The sequence below is a fragment of the Micromys minutus genome, assembly GCF_963924665.1.
Source record: "Micromys minutus genome assembly, chromosome: 13".
Taxonomy (NCBI): domain Eukaryota; kingdom Metazoa; phylum Chordata; class Mammalia; order Rodentia; family Muridae; genus Micromys; species Micromys minutus.
The window spans coordinates 24468267-24489025 of NC_137982.1; the positions used below are offsets into that span (position 1 = coordinate 24468267).

At 46.5% G+C, this 20759-nt stretch overlaps 1 protein-coding gene across 1 annotated transcript in view; it reads left to right on the forward strand.

The window, feature by feature from the left end:
• Nucleotides 1–19709, forward strand: part of KIF5C (kinesin family member 5C) — a gene marked incomplete at its 3' end in the record, with an annotated part of 134739 nt that extends 115030 nt beyond the window's left edge. Inside the window, exons 18-25 of the mRNA XM_080927207.1 lie at nt 1693–1769; nt 2306–2415; nt 4682–4783; nt 5015–5075; nt 9439–9510; nt 11763–11867; nt 18147–18363; nt 19603–19709. Coding sequence (XP_080783333.1) covers nt 1693–1769; nt 2306–2415; nt 4682–4783; nt 5015–5075; nt 9439–9510; nt 11763–11867; nt 18147–18363; nt 19603–19709 — 851 coding nt within the window. The remainder of the gene's footprint in view (nt 1–1692; nt 1770–2305; nt 2416–4681; nt 4784–5014; nt 5076–9438; nt 9511–11762; nt 11868–18146; nt 18364–19602) is intronic.
• Between the last annotated feature and the right edge of the window lie 1050 nt (nt 19710–20759).

Below are 20759 nucleotides of genomic sequence, written 5' to 3' on the forward strand. Positions count from 1 at the left end.
ATGCAAATTCTGTCTTATGGCAATCCCTATGGGTCCTGTCCTTCCTTGGGGTTCTGAGCTTGCACTAAGTGCTAGGCTTGCTAGGCTTTTGAACAAGTTCGTCCCTTAGCTGTGTGGTATCTGACACACAGGAAGCACTTAGTAGACGTGAGTAAACAGAAGCAAAATTTAAGAGTGGCCATCAGACATGCAGAAGCCAGAACAGGCTTTAAGAAGATCGCAGTGTGCAGAGTGAGACCAACTGCCCATGGTGAAGGCTGAAGTGAAGGTCGGTTCTTTATAGATCAGGCCGTCTGATCTTCCAATTTTAAGCATCTATTGCAGAATTTTATATTTTTAGAGAGAGAGAGAGAGAGAGAGAGAGAGAGAGAGAGAGAGAGAGAGAGAGAGTCAGAAGAGGGTGTTCAGTGCCCTGCAGGTGGTATTATCGGCATTTGTGAGTCCCCTAGTGTGGATGTTGAGATGAGAACTCTGTCCTCTGGAAGAACATCAAGTGCTCTTAAATACTGAGCCATTTTCCCAGGCCCTCATCACAGAGCTTTAGATCCGAAGAAACACTTAAACAAGAACAAAGAGAAGAGGAGAGAAGGAAAGTACCAAAATATCTAAAAGTTCAATAGACTTTAATAAAATACGGTCTTCATGTCGGAGACAGAACATGTGCATGTGTGGCCACAGTTATGATGCAGCGATAGGATAAAATCTTTATTGCAGTTACTGAAGATAAACGGATCCTTGTATTCTTATAAATTAATATTTAAAGTAAGAACTCTGATAAGTAGTAGGATTGATGATGTTATTATTTCATGTCTTTTATTTTCATATAAAGCTACTCACTGGATAAATACATGGTGTGTCAGGTTTAAAGGCAAATGAAGGAGAAAGAGCCCCGCCATAGCTTTGTAGCATTTCATTTTTGTGGGAATGAATGCTGAGAGTAAAGAATCCCACCTCATACTGGATAAAGAAAGCATTTTCCCGTCATGCACATGTCTGCTGCAGTGGGGGCACTGAATAGAAATATAAACACAGAAAAGGCCTGAAATAAAGTAAGACTAGAGATACGACGAACCAGATGTCACTGCCCAGACGACATTTGCTCCCTACCCCTACCTCCCAGTTATGCAGCTTACTGCCCTTGCACACATGCTCAGGGATCCCCATAGGAGTTCTGGCAACATCCCTGCCTGCCCGGGGCCCCCTGCTGAGTCCAGAAAGTATTAGAATATATTTCTGTTTCCCTTGTTTTTATCTTTAGCTTGTTTTCCTGCTCCAGAGCCTTAGGAAGACAGCTACTCCTGGGAGGTAAACTAACTCCTTGTGGAATTCTGCTGGTGACATGAATCCAGATGTCGCCTCACACTCACAGGAGCTTTTTGCTCCCAGAGGCCAGGTGGGAGGAAGCAGTTCTGGGGCTGCCTGCTTTCCAGGTAGCCCCTTCGTTTTCCTGACTACTCTCCACTAGGGATGCAATCCACATGGTGTCCCAAGCGCCAGCACAGATCACAGGAGAGGTCAGCCAGAGATGTCGGGTGTTTGCCAGGCTTCCTATCCTCCGTACTGGCTCTGGTGCTGCTCTGATACAAACTGCCAGGAGCTTGCACTATGTCATGGTTTTGTTGTCTGAGTTTTTGCTTAGGGGTACGAATGCTGCTAGGTCAAACTCCATTCCCCTTTTACCGTTTGAAACAGAAAAAATGCACGAAGTCAGTTTCCAAGACAAGGAAAAGGAGCACCTGACGAGGCTGCAGGACGCCGAGGAGGTGAAGGTGGGTGCACATCTGGAACAGTCTGTCCCCAGACCTGTGCATGTCAGTAAGACAGGAGAGGAACCATGGCTGGGCCTTGCGAGCTGTTCTCCTGAGGCCTAATGTCGTCACAAGATGCTGGACAGTGCAGGAAACCGGAAATGTCTCTGCATACATACACCCGTGTTGCAACAATGTCTTTATGTTCCCTGTTCCTGACGGGGTTAAGTAACTTGTCACTCAGGTAGTAAGAAAACTGTTCTGACTGGCCTGGCTGGGAAAACCGTGTGTCTCCGATGACAGGTCAAAAGGCAAAGGCGAATTTTCTGTGTTGTTGTTGGGCTGGTTTGCCTCTAGGGCCCACTCGATTTTGTGACAGATCCGTGGGCTTTGCTGTACAAATGAAGCAAGGCCAAGAGCTTGGGCACACAAGCCAGTATCACCCTTAATTTTGGGACTTAACATCTGAGGGAGGTAGATAGGGATCCAGGGCTTGTCAACGGGTGGGCAGAATGCCGACTAGTTGATGCCACATTTCTCCTGGCCTGGCTTTGCAGAAGGCTCTGGAGCAGCAGATGGAGAGTCACCGGGAAGCGCACCAAAAGCAGCTGTCCAGACTTCGTGATGAGATTGAGGAGAAGCAGAGAATCATTGATGAGATTCGGGAGTGAGTTGGCTGGGGGCTCACGGGACATGGTGGGGGGAGGGGAAGGGCAGGCCTTGGGAGCCAGACTTGAAGGACATGGCTTATGTTTGGGCTCTGTGTTCTGCCCAGGTGGTGCTACCTCTGAGGTCTGTTCCCTCATCTGGAGCCCAGCCCCCCTTCGAGGCTCTGGTATAGCAGGTGGTATGCTGTCCCAGCTACCCCTTGACGTCACTCCAACCAGTTCAGGGGTGATTCAGTTTGGAAGATACATGCCCAGGAGCCAGAAAGACTAAATGAAAGTATGAAAAAAAAAAAAAAAAAAAACCCAAACAAGCTGAAGACTATTCCTCTGCCAGGAATTAATAAACACTGCAGAGAAGCTGTTTGGCTTTGCTGCCTCTTCAGCCCAACAGACTATGCACCTGATCACCCGTGCACACATCTCAGAGACCTGTGCTGGTATGAGTCTGTGCATGGTAGATGCCAGAATACCTTCTTGATGCTATCAGGATGACATCAGGGCACCTTCCGGAAGCTACCTTGCGACCACACACTGCCTTCTTAAAGTCCTTGGGGAACCCCTGCTCCACAGCACCCTTGTCTTTAGCACAAGTCCCCCAGCTGCAAAGCTCCCTTCTGGGGGATCTTTTCTGGGGTTCTTTATACTCTTTACATAGTAGATCTTCTTGGCAGTCTCTGAATCCCTTTGCAGAACAGCCTTTTAAATGCTCTGCTAAAAGGCATTCTATTACAAAGAAAACATGTCAACTGAAATAGAATTTCACCTACTGGCCCTCTCCCGGACTAGGGCAAGACCCGCTCCATCCCCACAAGCCCCCCACCCGCCATCACTACTGCTGCTTTCTATAGATGAAGAATTAGATATAGGAAGCAAGGTTGAATTATTTACTTAAGGTCACACGGCTAAATAGGAATCAGACTGGATCTAAGCGTTTAATTCTCCAGGCTACTGATCCAAATCTTTTCAGAGTATGTGAGCTGCTTGCAAGAGCATTTGCATCTTGAAGGAGAGGAGGAGGGAAACAATTCTAGCTGGTGTGCTGGCTCTGTGCAGCCTGCCTAAGGACAGGCCTCAGCATGCCCTGTTCCCACCCCTTCTGCGTCTGTCTCATTCCAACGAACCCTGAGCTTCTCCTGGACACAGTTATGATTAATCTCCCTCGAGACATTCTTCTGAAAGAGAAGGAAAAAAAGAAAAGGATATAGAGAGAACATCAGTCAGTGCATGAGGTCCTCACGGGGAGCTTTCTAGACTTGGGCTCTTGGTGCTGCTGGCTTCCTTCACACGGTCTTGTGGTCTCAGCCTCTCGGATGGTTTTATGAGCAGAATCGACACTCCTGTCTTAGAATTTCTACTGCTGTGAGAAAACACCACAACCAAAAGCAAAGAGAATTTATTTCAACATAAACAGTTTAGAGTTCATCATCTAGGGAAGAAAGGGCAGGAACTTAAGGCAGAGGCCTGGAGGGGTGCTGCTTACTGGCTTGCTCTCTATGGCTTGCTCAGCCTGCTTTCTTACAACACCCAGTACCACCAGCCCACAGGTGGCACCTTCTCTGATAGCCAGTCACTACCATATCATTCATTAATAAAAAACCAAAACAAAACAAAAAGCAATAACTACAGACTTGCCTTCAGGCAGATCTTATGGTGGCAATTCCTCAATTGAAAGCCCCTCTTCCCAAATGGCTTGAACTCATGTCAAGGTGACATAAATTTGACCAGCACAGCCAGATGCTGACTTCCTGTCTCCACGAAACCTTAGTGATGTTCTTCATAAAGCCTGTCTGAATTATCAACAGACCAAGGGCTGTCCCCATGTCTGCTGCTATCCATGGGAGACAGCTTCTGACCCTTATGGGGGGAGGTGTTGAAATAGCCAAATAGTTACTGAGTATACAGTTGTTCTCTTGGTGTTTACAGCAGCAGAATGTGTGTCTATCTGTCTCTGGCTCTCTCTCTGTTCAAGCACCATCTTTTCCCCAGTGCCATTATATCCCCACAGAAGCCCTTGCACACAAACAAACTATAAATACACCCGCAAGCCTTTGTTTCATTTCATGCTTCCGAGCTGCTCCCCAGAAATTAGTTTTCACTTGGGCAGAGAAGAAGCTGTGAGGTTGTTCTCTGATCCCTCAAAATCCTCCCGAATTGTTGCCTTTATTGCACAGAACTAATGGGGCTGGAAGGGAACCAGAGCTTTAGGCGGATGACTCAGAAGTTCAAGCTGACCTGGAATATATTGCTTTTTCCTCTCAATTTCAGTTTGAATCAGAAACTGCAACTGGAGCAGGAGAGGCTCAGCTCTGATTATAACAAGCTGAAAATAGAGGACCAGGAGAGAGAAGTGAAACTGGAGAAGCTCCTGTGAGTGCCTTAAACCTTCCCCGACTTCTCATCCCTGGGAAGACCCGAGGACCAGCCCTAGCGGAGCCCGGAGCCCCAGAGATTGCGGCTAGGTCCCGCTCTTGAAAGCAGCAGCTGCTTGGGTTGTTCTTTGCTTAGCTTTTGCTTAGCCTAGCCTCAGGTGCAAACTGCATCTGCTCTGGTTCTGGTGCTCCCTTGGTGGCTCATGATTCCTTTCTCTCTCTCTCTCAGATTGCTCAATGACAAAAGAGAGCAAGCCAGGGAGGACCTCAAGGGGCTGGAGGAGACTGTGGTGAGTCACTTCCCAGCTCAGCTGACTCTCAGAGGCTGATTTGTTTGTAATCTACTGACCTGCCTGTTCTACAGTTTTTATCTGCATGCACCTTTCCTGTATAGCAATTAGACTCGAAGCATTCTGTGGCAGACTGGGATTTGTAGAATTACTTCTTAACAGATTTAATCCATTGGATACTTAGTTATTAGTGCCGTAATCCTGAAATACTTGAATTAGAATTGAGCTCCACTGTAAAGCAGTGTCTGCACTTTGTGACTCCGCTCAACAGATATTTAGCAAGCTGCTATGGAAGTGGGCCCTTGTCTGGATACTTGGGCATATCAGTACACAGCGTAGGGAGGTCTTGTCCTCCAGATGCAGTTACTGATGCGGTGAGCAGAGGGAAAGAACATGTAGGAGCAGTAACTTCTGCCAGTATCAGGGACATCAGTGTGCATCAGCAGGCACGTGAGGACAGTGCCAGACAGATGCCTGGGGGTGGGGTGGGGGGAGAAGGAGGTCTTGCTTGGTTCTGCTATTTGAAGTTGCTGTTAGGTTTCTCTGTGCTGTGCCTACAGCCATTGGCTTCCCCTGGCTGCTTTGGTTTTGGTGGCTGTGCAGGATAGCAGCTTGGTCACGTGTCACAGCTGTGGGTTATCACAAACCATCCTAACAGCGTGGCACAGTGAAAACGTGTTTCGGCTTGTACATGTCTGAATTCAGCGGCACCTTCTGATCCACTCATGTGTCGTGGGGGTCTATGTAGGACAGCCCATCCGAAACAACCTGGAGACTCAGACTGTAGGCAGATGGCCATTCCCATCTGGAACTGAGGCTGCATGCTAGCTCCTGGGTCAGTACAAAGTGCTCCTCAGAAAAAGGAGGACACAAGCCTTTGGGACAGGGTCAGATGCCTGTGTTGACAGGACGCTGGACCTTTCGAGGGCAAAGTTTATAGGGAAAACAGACACAGAGCCATGAAGTCACTTTATCTACAGAGTTTAATAGAGCGACGCAGTGGAGAACTGAATGTTCTCGCAGAACTGTAGGAAAATACTGAAAGTTTACTAGGTTCCCGAAATCCTGGATGTGTGATGTTCTCTGCTTGTGCCCCACGTGCACCCCTACACCCACGTACCCTTGTTTACCTTCCGTGCCTCTGCTATCCTCACACAAAGCTTGCACATGCATGTGTACAGACAGCTTGTCAGCACACCACACGCTCACTTTCACGATGTCTTCTGGGCTTGGCCACATGCCCTGATTGTCCATATGATTATGCACATTCCTATACACGCACACAGCTGCATCTCACTCGTCATTGTTTTCTATTCAAACACATTCTGCTCATTTTACACAAGTTGTGTACTTCAAACTCACACTTGCTTGCCATTTCTCACACTTACAGATGCTCAGTAAACATGCACAGCCACTCACAGCCACAGCTCACACTCATGCTCAGGACTCTCGTGGACACACACACTCACACACAGCCTCTCTCTCACTTACTTATACTTACACAAACACTCCATCTGATGTGTTTGTTCTCTTTCTCATATATATACACATTCTTCACACTTTCTCTTTCACACACTCTCTCCCACATACAAATCTCTTCACACACACTTTATCACACACACTTTCTCTCTCATACACATAATCTCACTCTCTCTCTCACACACACTTTCTCACACACACTATCACACACACATACTTTCTCTTCCATACACACAATCTCCCACACACACTCTCTCCCCCACACACCGTACATGTGTGCTCTCTCTGTCTCTCTCTCTGTCTCTCTGTCTCTGTCTCTCTCACCCCCCCCCACTATATCCCCTGTCTTTCCCCACTCACATCCTGACTTGCTCACACTCTACACACCCACCCTTCCTTGTTCCTGTCCCTGTGAGCATGATCAATGGAGGACTAGCAGCCAGTCCCTTTGCTCTTAGGTTCTTGAATATGTATTAAGTGGCAGGTTTCCTCAGTAACCTCTGTCATCTACTCAGCTATTCTCCCTCCCTCCTCCCACAAGCTCATTTCCTTGTTTACTTAGTAATCTGGCTGTGCCTACACACGCTTGCTCTCACTGGCTGCCCCCTACTTAGGAACATGCCCATCTATCCCACGCACAAGGACAGATCTTCCTCTCTCCCTCACCACCCTCACGCCCCCTCCCTTAAATCCGGAGCTAGATTCCTGTGGTATATGCTGTTTTAGACTTGAGAATTTGCACTCAGCCTTGGGTTCCTCGTACACTGAGCTGTGGCTATTCTTCAGAGACAGGCTCTTGCTGTCCTTGGCTGTCCATTCTGTTCACAGGGCCTCCGGTGCCAGCCTCCCTGCCTCCTGCGTATTGTGGGGAGGGGTAGCATGCTGCTCATAGATTGGACTCTGAGAATCGCACTCCTGACTGGCCATCTATGCTGTTCTTTGGCTGAAGGCAGGACACTGACCACTTCCTCCTGATACCACCTCATGCCACACGGGCCACCTGTCTAGTGCTATTGTCACTGTCCACCTTGAGGTCTTGCATGGAAGCCAGTAGCTTCTTGATGGGAAGAGACCCGAGGGACGGTGAAGGATGTGGAAAGAGTTGAGTGTGAGGGAGAAAAGGTCATTGCTGCAGGGACCCAAGTGACAGCTGCTGTGAACCACCTTAAATGCCTCTGACTGCCCCTACCAACAGGTTAAAATTGAGAGAAAGGAGCCAGCCCGGGACTCTTATTTATGCCCCAAGGAAAGACCTGGCTCCTGGGCAGGGTGTCAGGCTTTCTTGCCTCCTTTTTTGTGTGGTGTCTCCTTTCATCAGAAAATACCAACTGTGATCACAGGGTAGGCAGAAATAAGAGATCTGAGGTGGAGGGACAGCATGCAGAGCATTTGTGAGCATTAAGGATACTGGGACTGGACTCGAGCTGGGGTGTAGAGCAGTCGGGATGCTGGCAAGCACTGTCCTGCAGCCCTGTTTCTATGCCGTGAGAGGCGGCTCGCTCACAGATGGGACTGCGTGCACATTAGTCATAATACCAGACCTGTTTGGCTTCCTGCAGAAACCAATTTACCCCGTCCAAGGATGCAATTGACTTCGGGTGCTTCCTATTTCAGCACGGAATTGAATCTAGTAATAAGGTCTTAAATTAACAGAGACCCTTATTCCAAGGAACTTAGAGTTTCTTTAACTCCGGGTTCTGTTTCAACCTTTTTAATGTAAGCCTGTGTAAATTTCATCCCCTGACTTCATGTCAGTTTATATAGATGAAAACTCTGAAGATTCCCTGTATTCTCCTCACTTATAAGGAAATAATTTACATTGAAACCAATATCTCATATAAAAAACACATCAAGAACCAGGTTAGAGAGATGTCTGTAGTTAAGAGCACTTACTACTTTTGTAGAGGGTCCGAGTTCAGTTCCCAGCACCCACACAGGGCAGCTCAGAACCACCTATAACTTCAGCTTCATATGATCCAGTGCCCTCTTCTCAAACCTTCCGGCACCTGAATTTATGTATGCACATAGGCATAAATTTCAGACCAGTCAGAGCTACAGAAAATAATATCCCAACTAAAATTTATATACCAAAATATACATATATATGGATACGTATGTATGTATGGAGACAAAGACTTGAATAGAAGGAAGTGTTTATGTCTTCTGGTTTTGTTATCAAAGATCACCAGATTTGGTTCAGGCCCTTGTCTCCTGACTCATATTCATAGTTGTTCATAGAAAATAATCCAAGATGGAGGGACTTGCAGTTGCCAGATCTTGGGATATGAACTCATATTAGCCATTGTGCTGAGGCCAGAAATTATCCTAAGAGATTTCTAGATCATCCTCTTTAGTCTTGATACCAGAGTCAAATTCTCTTTTATCTCAAAAATGGTTACTTGTCTAGTGCCACCAGGTGGAGAGTCTGAGAACTGCTCATCCCGGAGCTGCTGACGTGAGGCAAACATACTTGTGGACTGGGGCAGTGGCCGGTGAAGCATCCTGGGAAATGCCAGCCAGTGTGGATGAATCATGGTTACCTTTTGGGTTAGAGTGTTGGTATGACATGTAATACTTATATAGGAAGTAACAAAACCACACCAAAAGGAGACCCCATTCTGGCAGGTAACTTATTAGGGATTTTTGTGGGCTCCATTGAGAATAGAGTAGAGCTGGCTGTGTTCTGGCTTACACAGTTGGAGTTCCCAGGCTCCTGCACCATGCGCTCCTGAACGCTGTGTGAGTTGAAGAGTAGGCAAGGCACAGATGGTATCAGCAGTATGAATGGCAGGTCCAGCTTCCGGGGGGCTAATGACATGTAGAACAAATGGGGCAGCAGTTCATTCCGTCACCCCACTGACTGCGTGTGAAAAATCTATTCCAGTCCAGAGAACTCCAGACCCTTCATAACCTGCGAAAACTCTTCGTCCAGGATTTGACCACCCGGGTGAAAAAGGTGAGTACTGTCATTTCTGAACAAGTTCAGGAGAGAAGTTGGAGCATCATCTTCGGTTGAAATATCACTTGCTCAAATTAAGGCTGGTTATGCTGAAAAATTAATTTCCTCATGCTAGAAAACCTTATTAAAGGAATGTGCTTCGGGCCGAAATTACTTAGGAATATTTTACCATCTGATTTTCCTTCTAATCAAAAGAAAGTTATAATGCCATCCCCGACTAGCCTTTATTTAAAATGGCATATATTTGTCTGGTCCTGCCCTGTGAAAGTCACTGCTTTGGGTCAGAAAAGTCCGGCATCCTTGTTAGAAGACAGCATGGTCCCTTAGTGTTCGGAAGAGATTAGGCCAGAGCCTCACGTTTGTCTATGCAGAATGTGGGGTGCGTTAGTGTTGAGTTTGAACTTGTTTCTCAAGCCACCACAGAAGGTTCTGGAATCCCTGCATTGTAGGTGTGGATCTAGGCTTGGGTGTGACTTTAGGACTGAAAAGGGCTGGGCTCGAGTCTGCACGCTCACAGAATCACGTGATCTGGGGGGGGTCTCTATATTGCTGACTCAGTAGGTCAGCTCAGAAACTTAATTGAGAAGAGTGAACACAGAAGAGGCATGGGAAGATGAAAAGAAAGCAAGGCATATACATGTCTGAGTGTGAGTACATGTGTGTGTGCGTGTACACATGGGTGTGTTTGGAAGAGCAAAGGAGAAAAGGTCAGACAGAGTAAAGAGGGAGTGGTTGACAGAAGAGGGACAGAGCCAACAGCACAAATGGCTATCCTACTTGGGAAAGAGAAAGCACTGATTATTCCCAGAGTTCAGAGAGTCAAGCTGGAGGCATTTGCAGGGAACTCCAGGACAGTGGAAAGAGGCCATCTCTGATGGCTACTGTCCTCAGGAGAGGAGGGAAGAGAAGGGCCCAGGAAGATAAGGTTCAGCCAGCCGTGCACAGAATCTACTATCGATAAGTTAAATGGATGTTTGCCAGTGCAATGTGTGCCCAACAGGAAACTGCAATTGGCAGGCGCCTGTGAGATCATGGCTCTAGCAAGCTGAAATTCTGGTAATGCAAAAGACAAAGGCAGAGACTCCTGGAGATTTTAGAAGCCTGGGTAGCAATGGTCAGTGCTCTGTCTGAGGAACACACTCTACAAAGCACGTATTACCTTGGGGCCTGCACCAGGGAGGAGGATGAAGTCACTATAGATGTGATGGGCAGGAAGGGCACCGGATAAGAGCTTAGGAGAACAATGAAGAAGAGCCCTGTACCCTGGGGAAAAGAGGGTGCCATCCAGGGGAAGGTTAAGAGGTGGAGTCAGAGTCCCCTGACTTCATTTTATAAAACTTCCTAAGGATGACCTACTTTTAGACTTCTGGCTTATGGGCCTCTGACAGCTGCATTGGCCTCACCTGGGAATTTGTTTAAATACATGATACACCCCAGATCTGAGGAATCAGAGATGGAGGCGGGCTCGGCACTCTGCTGACTGTCCTAGGCTCCTGATACAGAATCACGTTTGAGAGTTCCCTTTGGTGCTGAGTTAATGGTAGAAACCATTACCCTGCTGGAGAAGGATCGCTGCTTCTGCTGTCATACCAGACAGGCATGTTTTGCTATTTTTGAACGTCAGGTTGTGTTTTCACATGCATTTCCTAATTTATCTGTGGCACCTTGCTTGTCAAGCGTGTGGAACTGCTGCCAGTTTCAAGATCTGATAAATCCGAAGGATTTTCCCAGCACCTGGATGCTGTGACGGGGCTGAGCCTGGCTCATTGGGGAGCTGCATAGCTTTGGGTGTTTAAGGGACAAGCAGAAGCTCTTAGGATCTCCCAGTGGCAACAATGGCTCTGGCTGACAGGCTTGGTAATTTCTCATCTGATCTTGATGGCTAAGCTTAGTTTCACAGTGGATTTTCTTCATAAGTTGTGAGCTCTTTCTTTTGAAAAGAGAAATCTCTTTATCTGCAGGGAAGAGGTACATTTCATTAGAGAGAAATGTGTGTGCAGCGTACTAAAACAGATTTGTCTTCTGGAGTTCTAAAATAAGTCCTCCTCACAACGCTTGGGTGGAAAGCGGGGAAATATAGTGGGAAGTCCCCTGAGTGGAAACTTTTACAACTGTTCTTCATTTTCACGTTCAGACTCTCCTTTCGTGGGGTTGAGGATTTTTCTTTTTCAAGAGTGTTAATGTATCTTGAATACTGGGTAGGTGAGGGGGAAGCAGACCATGCCACTAACTGTCATGTGTGGACACAGAGTGTGGAGTTGGACAGCGATGATGGAGGGGGTAGTGCCGCCCAGAAGCAGAAGATCTCCTTCCTGGAGAACAACCTGGAGCAGCTTACCAAGGTGCACAAGCAGGTGAGTGAGCTCACTGCAACCTGCCCCAGCCTCTGCTCTCTCCGGGCTGCAGCTTTGACTGGTTGCTTGCAACACATGAAGAATAGTCAAAGAACATGTGTGCTGGAAAAATCCAAGTCCTCAAAAGTCCCTGGATCTTGGAAAGAACAGTGGTACGAGCCTGTATTTGTGGCTACTAAGTAGGTTGGGGGTATGGGAGAGGGGGTGTGTCACTCAAGATTATGTGCTAGAGATCAGCCTGGGCACCATAGTGAGATCCTGTCCCAAAGTGACAAGAAGATGTTAGATCTAGGGGGGAGTTAGGGTGAGGAATGAGGGATAGATGTGATCAAAATACATTGTATAAGTTCCAAAAGAACTAATAAACAAAACAGGAAAAAGAAGCCCATGCCTCTAGCTTCAGTAACTTCCTTTGCCTAACAAGATAGTTCATTGTACAGTCATGAGCTGCAGGACTGATGATCTGAGTTTGATCCCAAGAAACTCACAGAGTAGAGAAAGAAAACTGACCTCTGACCCCTGCACATGTGCCGTAGAACACATGGTCCTGCACATACACATGAGGCAAGAATATATATGTACTCATATATTTCCATATATTTCCTCAGTGTGTGTGTGTGTGTGTGTGTGTGAGAGAGAGAGAGAGAGAGAGAGAGAGAGACAGAGACAGAGACAGAGACAGAGACAGAGATACACACACAGAGAGAAAGAGACAGAGAAACTGAGACTGATTTTCTTTGATAGAATCCAGTAATATGGAATCCATTCATAAAAAGGAAGCTCTTTAAGGCTTAGGGAGAGTAAAGTGTTGATCCTTGTGTTTCTTTCTTGCTTTCATTCTCCCTTTGGATTGTGACTGGCCTTGTGACATCTTTTAGACTTTTCTGTAGAACAGAAGTCTCCACAGTGTGCATGTGTTTAGGTTCCTTAGTTTACATCTAAGGAGACATTGCTTTGTTTCACAGGTGGTGTTGTGGTTTAAATGAGAATGGCCTCTATTGTCTCATGTATTTGAATGCCTGGTCGCCTGGGAAGCTCACTATTTGTAAGAATTAGAAGAATTAGGAAGTATGCATGGCCTCCTTAGATATAGGTATGGCCTTATTGGAGGAAGTGTGTCACCGGGAATGAACTTTGGGGTTTCGAAATCTCATGCTAGGCCTAAGCTTTCTTCTCCTGCTGTGGATCAAGATGTAGACCTCCCAGATGCTCCAGCACCATGTCTGCCTACATGTTGTCATGTTCTCCATCATGATGATAATGGACTGACATTAAAACTGTAAGCAAACCCCTGTCAAACACTTCCTTTATAAGAGTTGCGGTGACCATGGTGTCTCTTGACAGCAATAGAACAGTGACTAAGACCCATGGGAACCCACAGACTGGAACCAGCACCCTCTGAGCTCTGTTCTAATCCCACCCTGGTCATCTTGGGTGTCCCTGAGGATCATTGCTCTGACATCTGTCCAGAGTGACCAAGAAGAATAAGTATGTCCAGTGTACCAGTGATTTAGGCAAGCCATTTACCTCCTTTTTTATAGATGCCAGAATGTCTATGACCAAACCTCTGTAGGGTTTGGTATGGAATACAAACAATCTAACTCTCTGGGCTACATATTACTTCTCTTGGCATGGTAGATCTGGTGATGACATTTTCCCCGGAGAATGATGGCAGATCAATATAGTGAACTCATTCAAGCAGATTGATAATGAGACTCACAGAAGCAAAGACTGCCAGGCATCTTGAAATCTGGCTCTGCAACTCATTATTTTATTCATGAATTCAAGGAATATTTATTAAAAGCCAAGTCTGCCAGGCATGGAGCTGCTGCTGGCATAAGCAAAATAGGTCAGAACAGCCGTAGCTCGCCTTGATAAGGCCTTTTCTGATTTCTGAGCCTTTCCCTTATCCTTCTGGATTGCAGCAATTGTAACTGGAGTTTAAAGTGCAAAATCCTGGCTACTCGCTGTAGCCAGACTGGTGGCTACTTTGTGGGCTCGTTTTTCTTTTACCCTTTCAACTCCATAATGGGGGGAAAGCATAGAGGGGAAAGGGGGTGTTGTTATCTTAGACTGCTTCCTGCTGGTTAGGGGCATCAAGTTTTTTGGCAATTTTGATCTTCATTGTCAGGATATCTAATTTCTTCTTGTTTTTTATTTGCACATGACTGCATAACAAATTGCAACCAACAGCCTTCAACAGAAAAACAACAACCCACATGCCTCTTGGAGCCATAGCATTTATATATCCTCTGAAAAGTTCCCAGAATTCTAAATACTACGTCCTTGTGGAAACTGTCTGCCTCTGGAAAAATCACAGCCCTTCTAGAGCAAGAGGCAAATCACAGTCAGCTGCTGTGAAGCAGCCCCACAGCCTCATATCTGGGATTAAAACAAAAACATAGTCTTATAATATTGCTGAGTGTTTTTGTTGTTGTTGTTGTCGTTTGTATTTTAAAAAGAAACCAGAGTTCTCAGAGTTCTGGCAGCACCATCAGCTAGGCTGGGCAGGTCCCAAGCAAGGTGACCTGTGGGCAGTGCTGCAGCCTCTCCTTCATGGCTGTTCTCATCCTGAAGTAGGACCTTCTGCTTTTCACTTGAGGTTAATGTGAGACCCTTGTCACAGAAATATTTATGGATCAGTCCTGCTGTTCTTAGAACTCAAGATAATTCAAGAGAAAAGATTAAGGACTTATCTCTATCCCTTCAGCCTTGAGGGGGATGATGCAAGTTAGGTAGGGATAAGTAAACCGGAAGAGGAAGCACGAAGGTTCAGTGACCCCCAAGTGTATCTTCGGAGTATGTGCATGACGTTTAGGTTTAAATAACAACTACTGGTCAAGGTATGGTCCCACACATCATTGACAATTACTGTCTCTGTCTCTGCTTCTGGTACGGAAACAAGATCCTCCTCTGACTGGCATCGTGCACTCAGCCTTTCTATTTCTCCAGCCTGAGATTTCTTCGGAAATTCTAATTTTTTGGGGACCATTATCTCAATAGTCTAGTAACCAAAGGAAGGGATACAAGTGTCTCTCTTTGTCTTAACTCCTGCCAGGATTGCTACAGTGGAAGGAATTTGCTCACATCAGGCAGATCAAGAGACAGAGTTGAATGCTGATGCTCATCTGACCCTCTTTGTTACTTTTTCCTCAGTCCAGGATTCTCTAGGGTTATGATGCCCACCATTCAGGATGGATCCTTAGTTAAGAACCTCTCTGGAAATTGTCAAAGATATACCTAGACAGTCAAGTTGACAGTTAAACATTGTAAGTCTACTATCTGTCAACTGAGTGCCCCAATATACCATCTATCTACCTACCTACCTACCTACCTACCTACCTACCTACCTATCTATCTATCTATCTATCTATCATTCAATCAGTTTTTCGAGACAGGGTTTCTCCATATAACCCCACTGTCCTGGAACTTGATCTATAAGACCAGACTGTTCTCCAACTCAGAGATCTACCTGCCTCTGCCTCCTGAGTGCTAGGATTAGGTGTGTGCCATTAACTGCGCTGTCAAGTTTATTTTATTTTTTAATTCATTTTTATTTTACATGTATGGGTGTTTTGCTTGCATGTATGTCTGTGTGCCATGTACATGCCTGGTGCCCAAGGAGGTCAGAAGAAGGTGCCAGATTCTCTGACACTGGAGTTACAGACAGTGTGAGCTACTATGTGGGTACTGAGAATTGAACCTGGTCTTGTACAAGATCAAGTGCCCTTAAACACTAAGCCAACTCTGCAGCCCACTAATCACCACTAAACCAAAATATTACACCTCTGTCCTTACAGATTTATAGCCATCTGACGATGCAAAATGCGTGTAGTTAACCTCCAGGAACCCCTAAGTCTTGCCAACACCAACATTGTTTGAAAGCCCAAGTTTGTTGTCTGTCCTGAGACTCAAGGTAATATTTTAACTATGAGCACCTGCACAGGGACAACAAAACCAACAGAAATGGTACATGTGTTTCTAATATGCAGTGGTACAAAGTCAACATTCCTAAAAGAAGAAAAGAGGGGAAAGCATGAATAAATTGGGCCAAGTCAAGTTAGAAACCCAGCTGGGTAAGCACCAAACCTTACGGCTCCATTTCCAGCATCTTGGATTCATGATAACATCATTTATTCTCCAGTGGGCTTGTGGAGCCCCACCACTGAGGTTCTGTTGCCATGGACACCCATGGGCTCTCTCTTGGCCTGGCTGTACTCAGTGCCTCACAGCCATTGCAGCTTAGGCTTCACCTTCACAGCTTTATGCTCAACTCCCTCACAAGTTCCACACAGGCAAGCTTTCTGTAATACACAAGGCAGGCCTTAGTGGCTCTTTGGAATACTGGTGCATGCTTCTATGACACTATGTGTTCCCTCTGTTGTAGGTGTTACATACCTTCAAAATTCACATCATGTACATGATACAAAGTCCGGCTACCCACTCAAAGTGTAGCCTTGCCCCAAGAGACCACGGGTTCAAAGGTTCTTTCTGTGTCTTCCAGGCTGAGCCTGATAAAACACTTCCTACGTGGCCCTGCATGAGCAGCATGTCCTAGGGGCAGTATGCCCTAGAAGCCATCTTAGTTCAAGCACTCTATTTCAAAGGGAAGTTTTCCAACCGTGTTTGCAAGTAGGGCGAGGATCTTTCCCTAAAGGCAACTTTTCTTCTGTCCGATTTCCAGTGTTTGAAGTGTCTCCTTAACGGCTTTAATGCCTTTAACAATTACAGCCATCTTGCCCATACCAGCTCAAAGCTCAGTCAGCTCCTTTCCTTGCCAGGCTTTGATTTTTTTTTTTTTTTTTTTTATATCTTTCCATTCCTTGTCACCGTAAATCCAAGGACAAACAACAGTAACCATGCCACAGCTTAAAGCTTATACAGTCTTGGGATGTTCTTCTCAAGTTAATTAGTTCGTAACTTTTGAATTAAGCTCTGCTCAAGATTTGAGGGCAGAGAATACAGGTTGCTGTTGCTGAGGCCCAGTGGGGCAAGGCTGCATGTTGAGTCGATACGATACACAGAGAATACACGTAGACTTCTTTTTTTCTGTTTGCTATTCATGTTATAGCATGAATGATCTCTAGGTTGGTTCACAACAGAGTCCTGATTATTCATGTCACTTCATGAGCCTGGCTGTCACTGTCCTCCTTCCTGTTGGCATTCTCCAAACACCCACGAGAATAATCCACTAGGCTCTGATTATGGCACCAAAGGGCCCCTTAAACCTGCAGGTCACTACATGGCCCTTCTCTGTTCATTCCCCACATAAACTGTCCAAAGGCCCAACAGGCTTCTTACAGCAGTGCCTTCCCACTCTGAGTCCATGCTGGTAATTTTCACTTCTTTGGCCAAATACCGCACAAAAGGGAGGTCAAGGGAGGAAGGTTTGGGGGTACCGTCTCTTAAGCATGGTGGAAATTGGCTTGTGACTGTGCTGGTAGGAGTTTGTTCACATTCGGGCAATTGAGGAAGCAGAGAGGAACACTAGTGTTCATCCAGCTTTCTTCTTTTCCCTCTCCCTTTAGCCTGGGATCCCAGCCTCTGAGATGACTCTGTCCTTGCTCGTGACGGGTCTTCCCTCTAGTAAACCTCTCTGGAAATGTTCTCAGAGACATATTTTACCTTGTCTGTGATTCTAAATTGGGTCATGTTGACATTGGCAATGAACTACCACAAAGTTCAAGTGAAGAGTCACCCGTGTTTAGTGGGAACAGTTTCTAAGTGACTGTCTCACTATGATCCTGTATGCAGCACCTAAGACTCGGAGTGGCTCAGCGACTTCCACCAAGTCAGATGGCAAGAAAGGTAGCGCTGGTATTGGGGCTTCCCATCACCTAGGATCCTAAGTAAAAAAGAACAAACAGCTCCTTCCTGTTTCCTGCCAGCCTCTGGATTTGTTGCAGAGCTGGGTTCCAACCCAATACCAGTACAGACCATGGTCTGCAAGGTCTGCAGAGGACTCTAGAATGTGCCCGTTTACTGACTTGGAATTTCTCAACTCGTGTACATCCTACAGTAATAAACCCATCACAGCCCCTTCCCTTTCCAAACACACTCCAACAAAAGAGAAAGATTGTCCAGTCCCAGAATTAGCCTGCCCTGTGGCTGGACATGGCTTCTACTTTTATGTATTTCCTCATTACTGCTCCTGTGAATTGGGGTGATATGGACCCTCAAAGACAACCTGGTCAGGGTTGTCTCTTCTTTCATGTCCTTGCCCTGCCAGGGAGAAGCACAGCCTTGCTCTAAACTGTCTTCTTTGCCTCTGTGCTGCAGCTTGTCCGGGACAACGCGGATTTGCGCTGTGAGCTCCCCAAGCTGGAGAAGAGGCTCCGTGCTACTGCAGAGCGTGTCAAGGCCTTGGAGAGTGCACTCAAAGAGGCCAAGGAGAATGCCATGAGGGACCGAAAGCGCTACCAGCAGGAAGTGGACCGCATCAAGGAGGCTGTGCGAGCCAAGAACATGGCCAGGAGGGCACATTCGGCTCAGATCGGTATGTGTGTACCAAGGGATGGGAGCCATGGTGACCTTATTTGGGATTTCAGTCATCTGAAAGGACAGGATAGAGCCAATGGGACCGGGAAGTCTTGGCAAGCTGGTGTTCCTCCTTGGGAGAGCAGGAGATTCAGACACCACTGCCCTCCTGAGTAGTGTGTTCTTCAGAACTCTGTGCTATGCCTCAGAAGCCAGCTGTGCTCGGGCTTTTGGCTCTAAACAGAGGCACACTCTTGGAAGTAGTACAATATATGAATATTTCTCAGCAGGACCATGAAGAATACCATCTGTCTGCCTCAGGGAAATGCTCTGGTTTGGAAATAACTGCAAAGAACCGGGCTGGCAACGCTGAGGAGTGTTGTTGCTGAACGGTGGCCTTGAGTTCAAGCACCAAGGCCTATGGAGTTGGATGTTTTGCTCAGACAGGAATAGTGTTTGTGGGTGCTCCATTGTAGATGCCAGGCTAAAGCCAGAGGGATAAAGGGACTTACAGGTGCTGTCTAGAGTTATTTCTAATTGAAACATCCTTAATAACCTGCAACATTATTTCCCATCAGATATTGTTTTGCAGCTATATTTTGAGGCAGGACCTTTGTGTTTCCACCTCAAAAATCCCTTAGATTAGTGATATATTGAATTTGTTCGGCTTCATACCCTTTGAGAGTCTACTGAAAATTGTTGCCTCTTTTCCTAGAAAGCTCATCACAGGTAGAATTCTTATGAAATCTGTAGGGAACTGTGGATCTACTGCAGATAAAAACCGAAGTCCTTTGCTTCTCATATTTATTTATATGTTTAAAACTTTCACCCTTAAGAATAACATGACTAGAGGCTGGAGAGATGGCTCAACAGCCAAGAGCACTGGCTGTCCTTCCAGCGGACCCAGATTCTCAACACGCACATGGCAGCCTGCAAGACTGTCTGCTACTCCTGTTCCAGGGGCTCTGACACCCTCGGCCAGATGTTCATGTAGGCAAATCACCAATGCGCACATAATACAGATACATAAATCACTAAAGAAAAAAGAATCTTTTTTTTAAAAAAAAAGAAAAAATAAGATGATTAATGATTAAGTTCTCTCTGCTCCCTGAATTATGTGGGTGCCCTTAGTTTATTTCTCAGAGGCCAGACCTGCTATTCCCAGGAAGGTCTGGGCGTAGGTAAGCAGTGTAGTGTTGATAAACACGTGACTGGTGGTCACCAGTGATGTTCTTCTCTCTCCTTTCTCTGGATATAGCCAAGCCCATCCGCCCAGGACATTATCCGGCATCCTCTCCAACAGCTGTCCATGCCGTCCGAGGAGGAGGAGGTGGCTCTTCAAACTCCACTCACTACCAGAAATAAATGCAGAGTGAGTCCTGCAGTCTGGGTACTTCCCCTTCACAGCAGCCCCAGGGCTAATTTGGAGGCATAGCTCTTTTGCCAGTCTGAAACCCACCCTGGCCTTCAGCCATAGTCTCTAATAGAGATAAGTTCAGCTCTGTTCCAGGAAGAGTCCTGGGACAAGGTAAGAGTAATTTGGGCCTAGCTTTGCCAACACACACAGCCAAGGGTCCCTAGGGTTGGTGCAACCCTGAGCCAGGCCGGGCCTAATCACCTCTTGGGTTGATGAGTGCTTCATTTGGGGTGTGCTCTGGGGGACTTCTCTCTGCAGCTGTACCGACAAAGCCAGACAGAAGTAGGGGGTGGCTTTAAGTCTCAGGAATGGAATACAAAGAACAAGTTAAGAGTCACGTTTGTATCCTTATTGTGAGCCTCGATAAATAGGGTTTTGAAGAATGTGTGGTTTGTTTTCAAGTGCTGCTAGACCACTTTTTCTTTGAGACAGTGGTCTGTGGTTTATGAGCTCCATTTCCTTCAACTCAGATACTCAACATTGCTCTGACAGTCAAAGGGGAAAGTGATATGCTCTTGGAAGAGCAAACAAAAGAATTAGGCCTGTCCTTAGTAACTGACTAGAGGGAGATTCCTAGTGGGCTGGCATTGGACAGTAGGGGACCCAAAAACTTGGCTCAGAATACCACAGACTTGGAATGTGTAGATGACAGGATTGGTCACAAAGTAACTGCTGGGCTCTGAGCCCTCACTAGGGAGGCTAGCTTGCAGAGCAGGGTAGCATCTCTCAAGGGATGCCTTGGTGATCAAGAGCAACTGAGGATTACCCCGGCGTATCCAGTGCTTTTTGACTCGGCATATGCAGTGAATGGCCCAGCACCTTACAGGGCACAGTGACAGCATTGCTAAGGCCCAGCTGAAGGCTTCAGGACAGATGCTTCTGTAGCTTTACATAAACAGTAAGGAATTAGCCAAGGTCTGGTCAGGTGAGCAGGAACCAGAGTGCAGGCCCAGTCAGTCTGCACGGGGGCAACACACTGGAGGGTATCACCCATATCT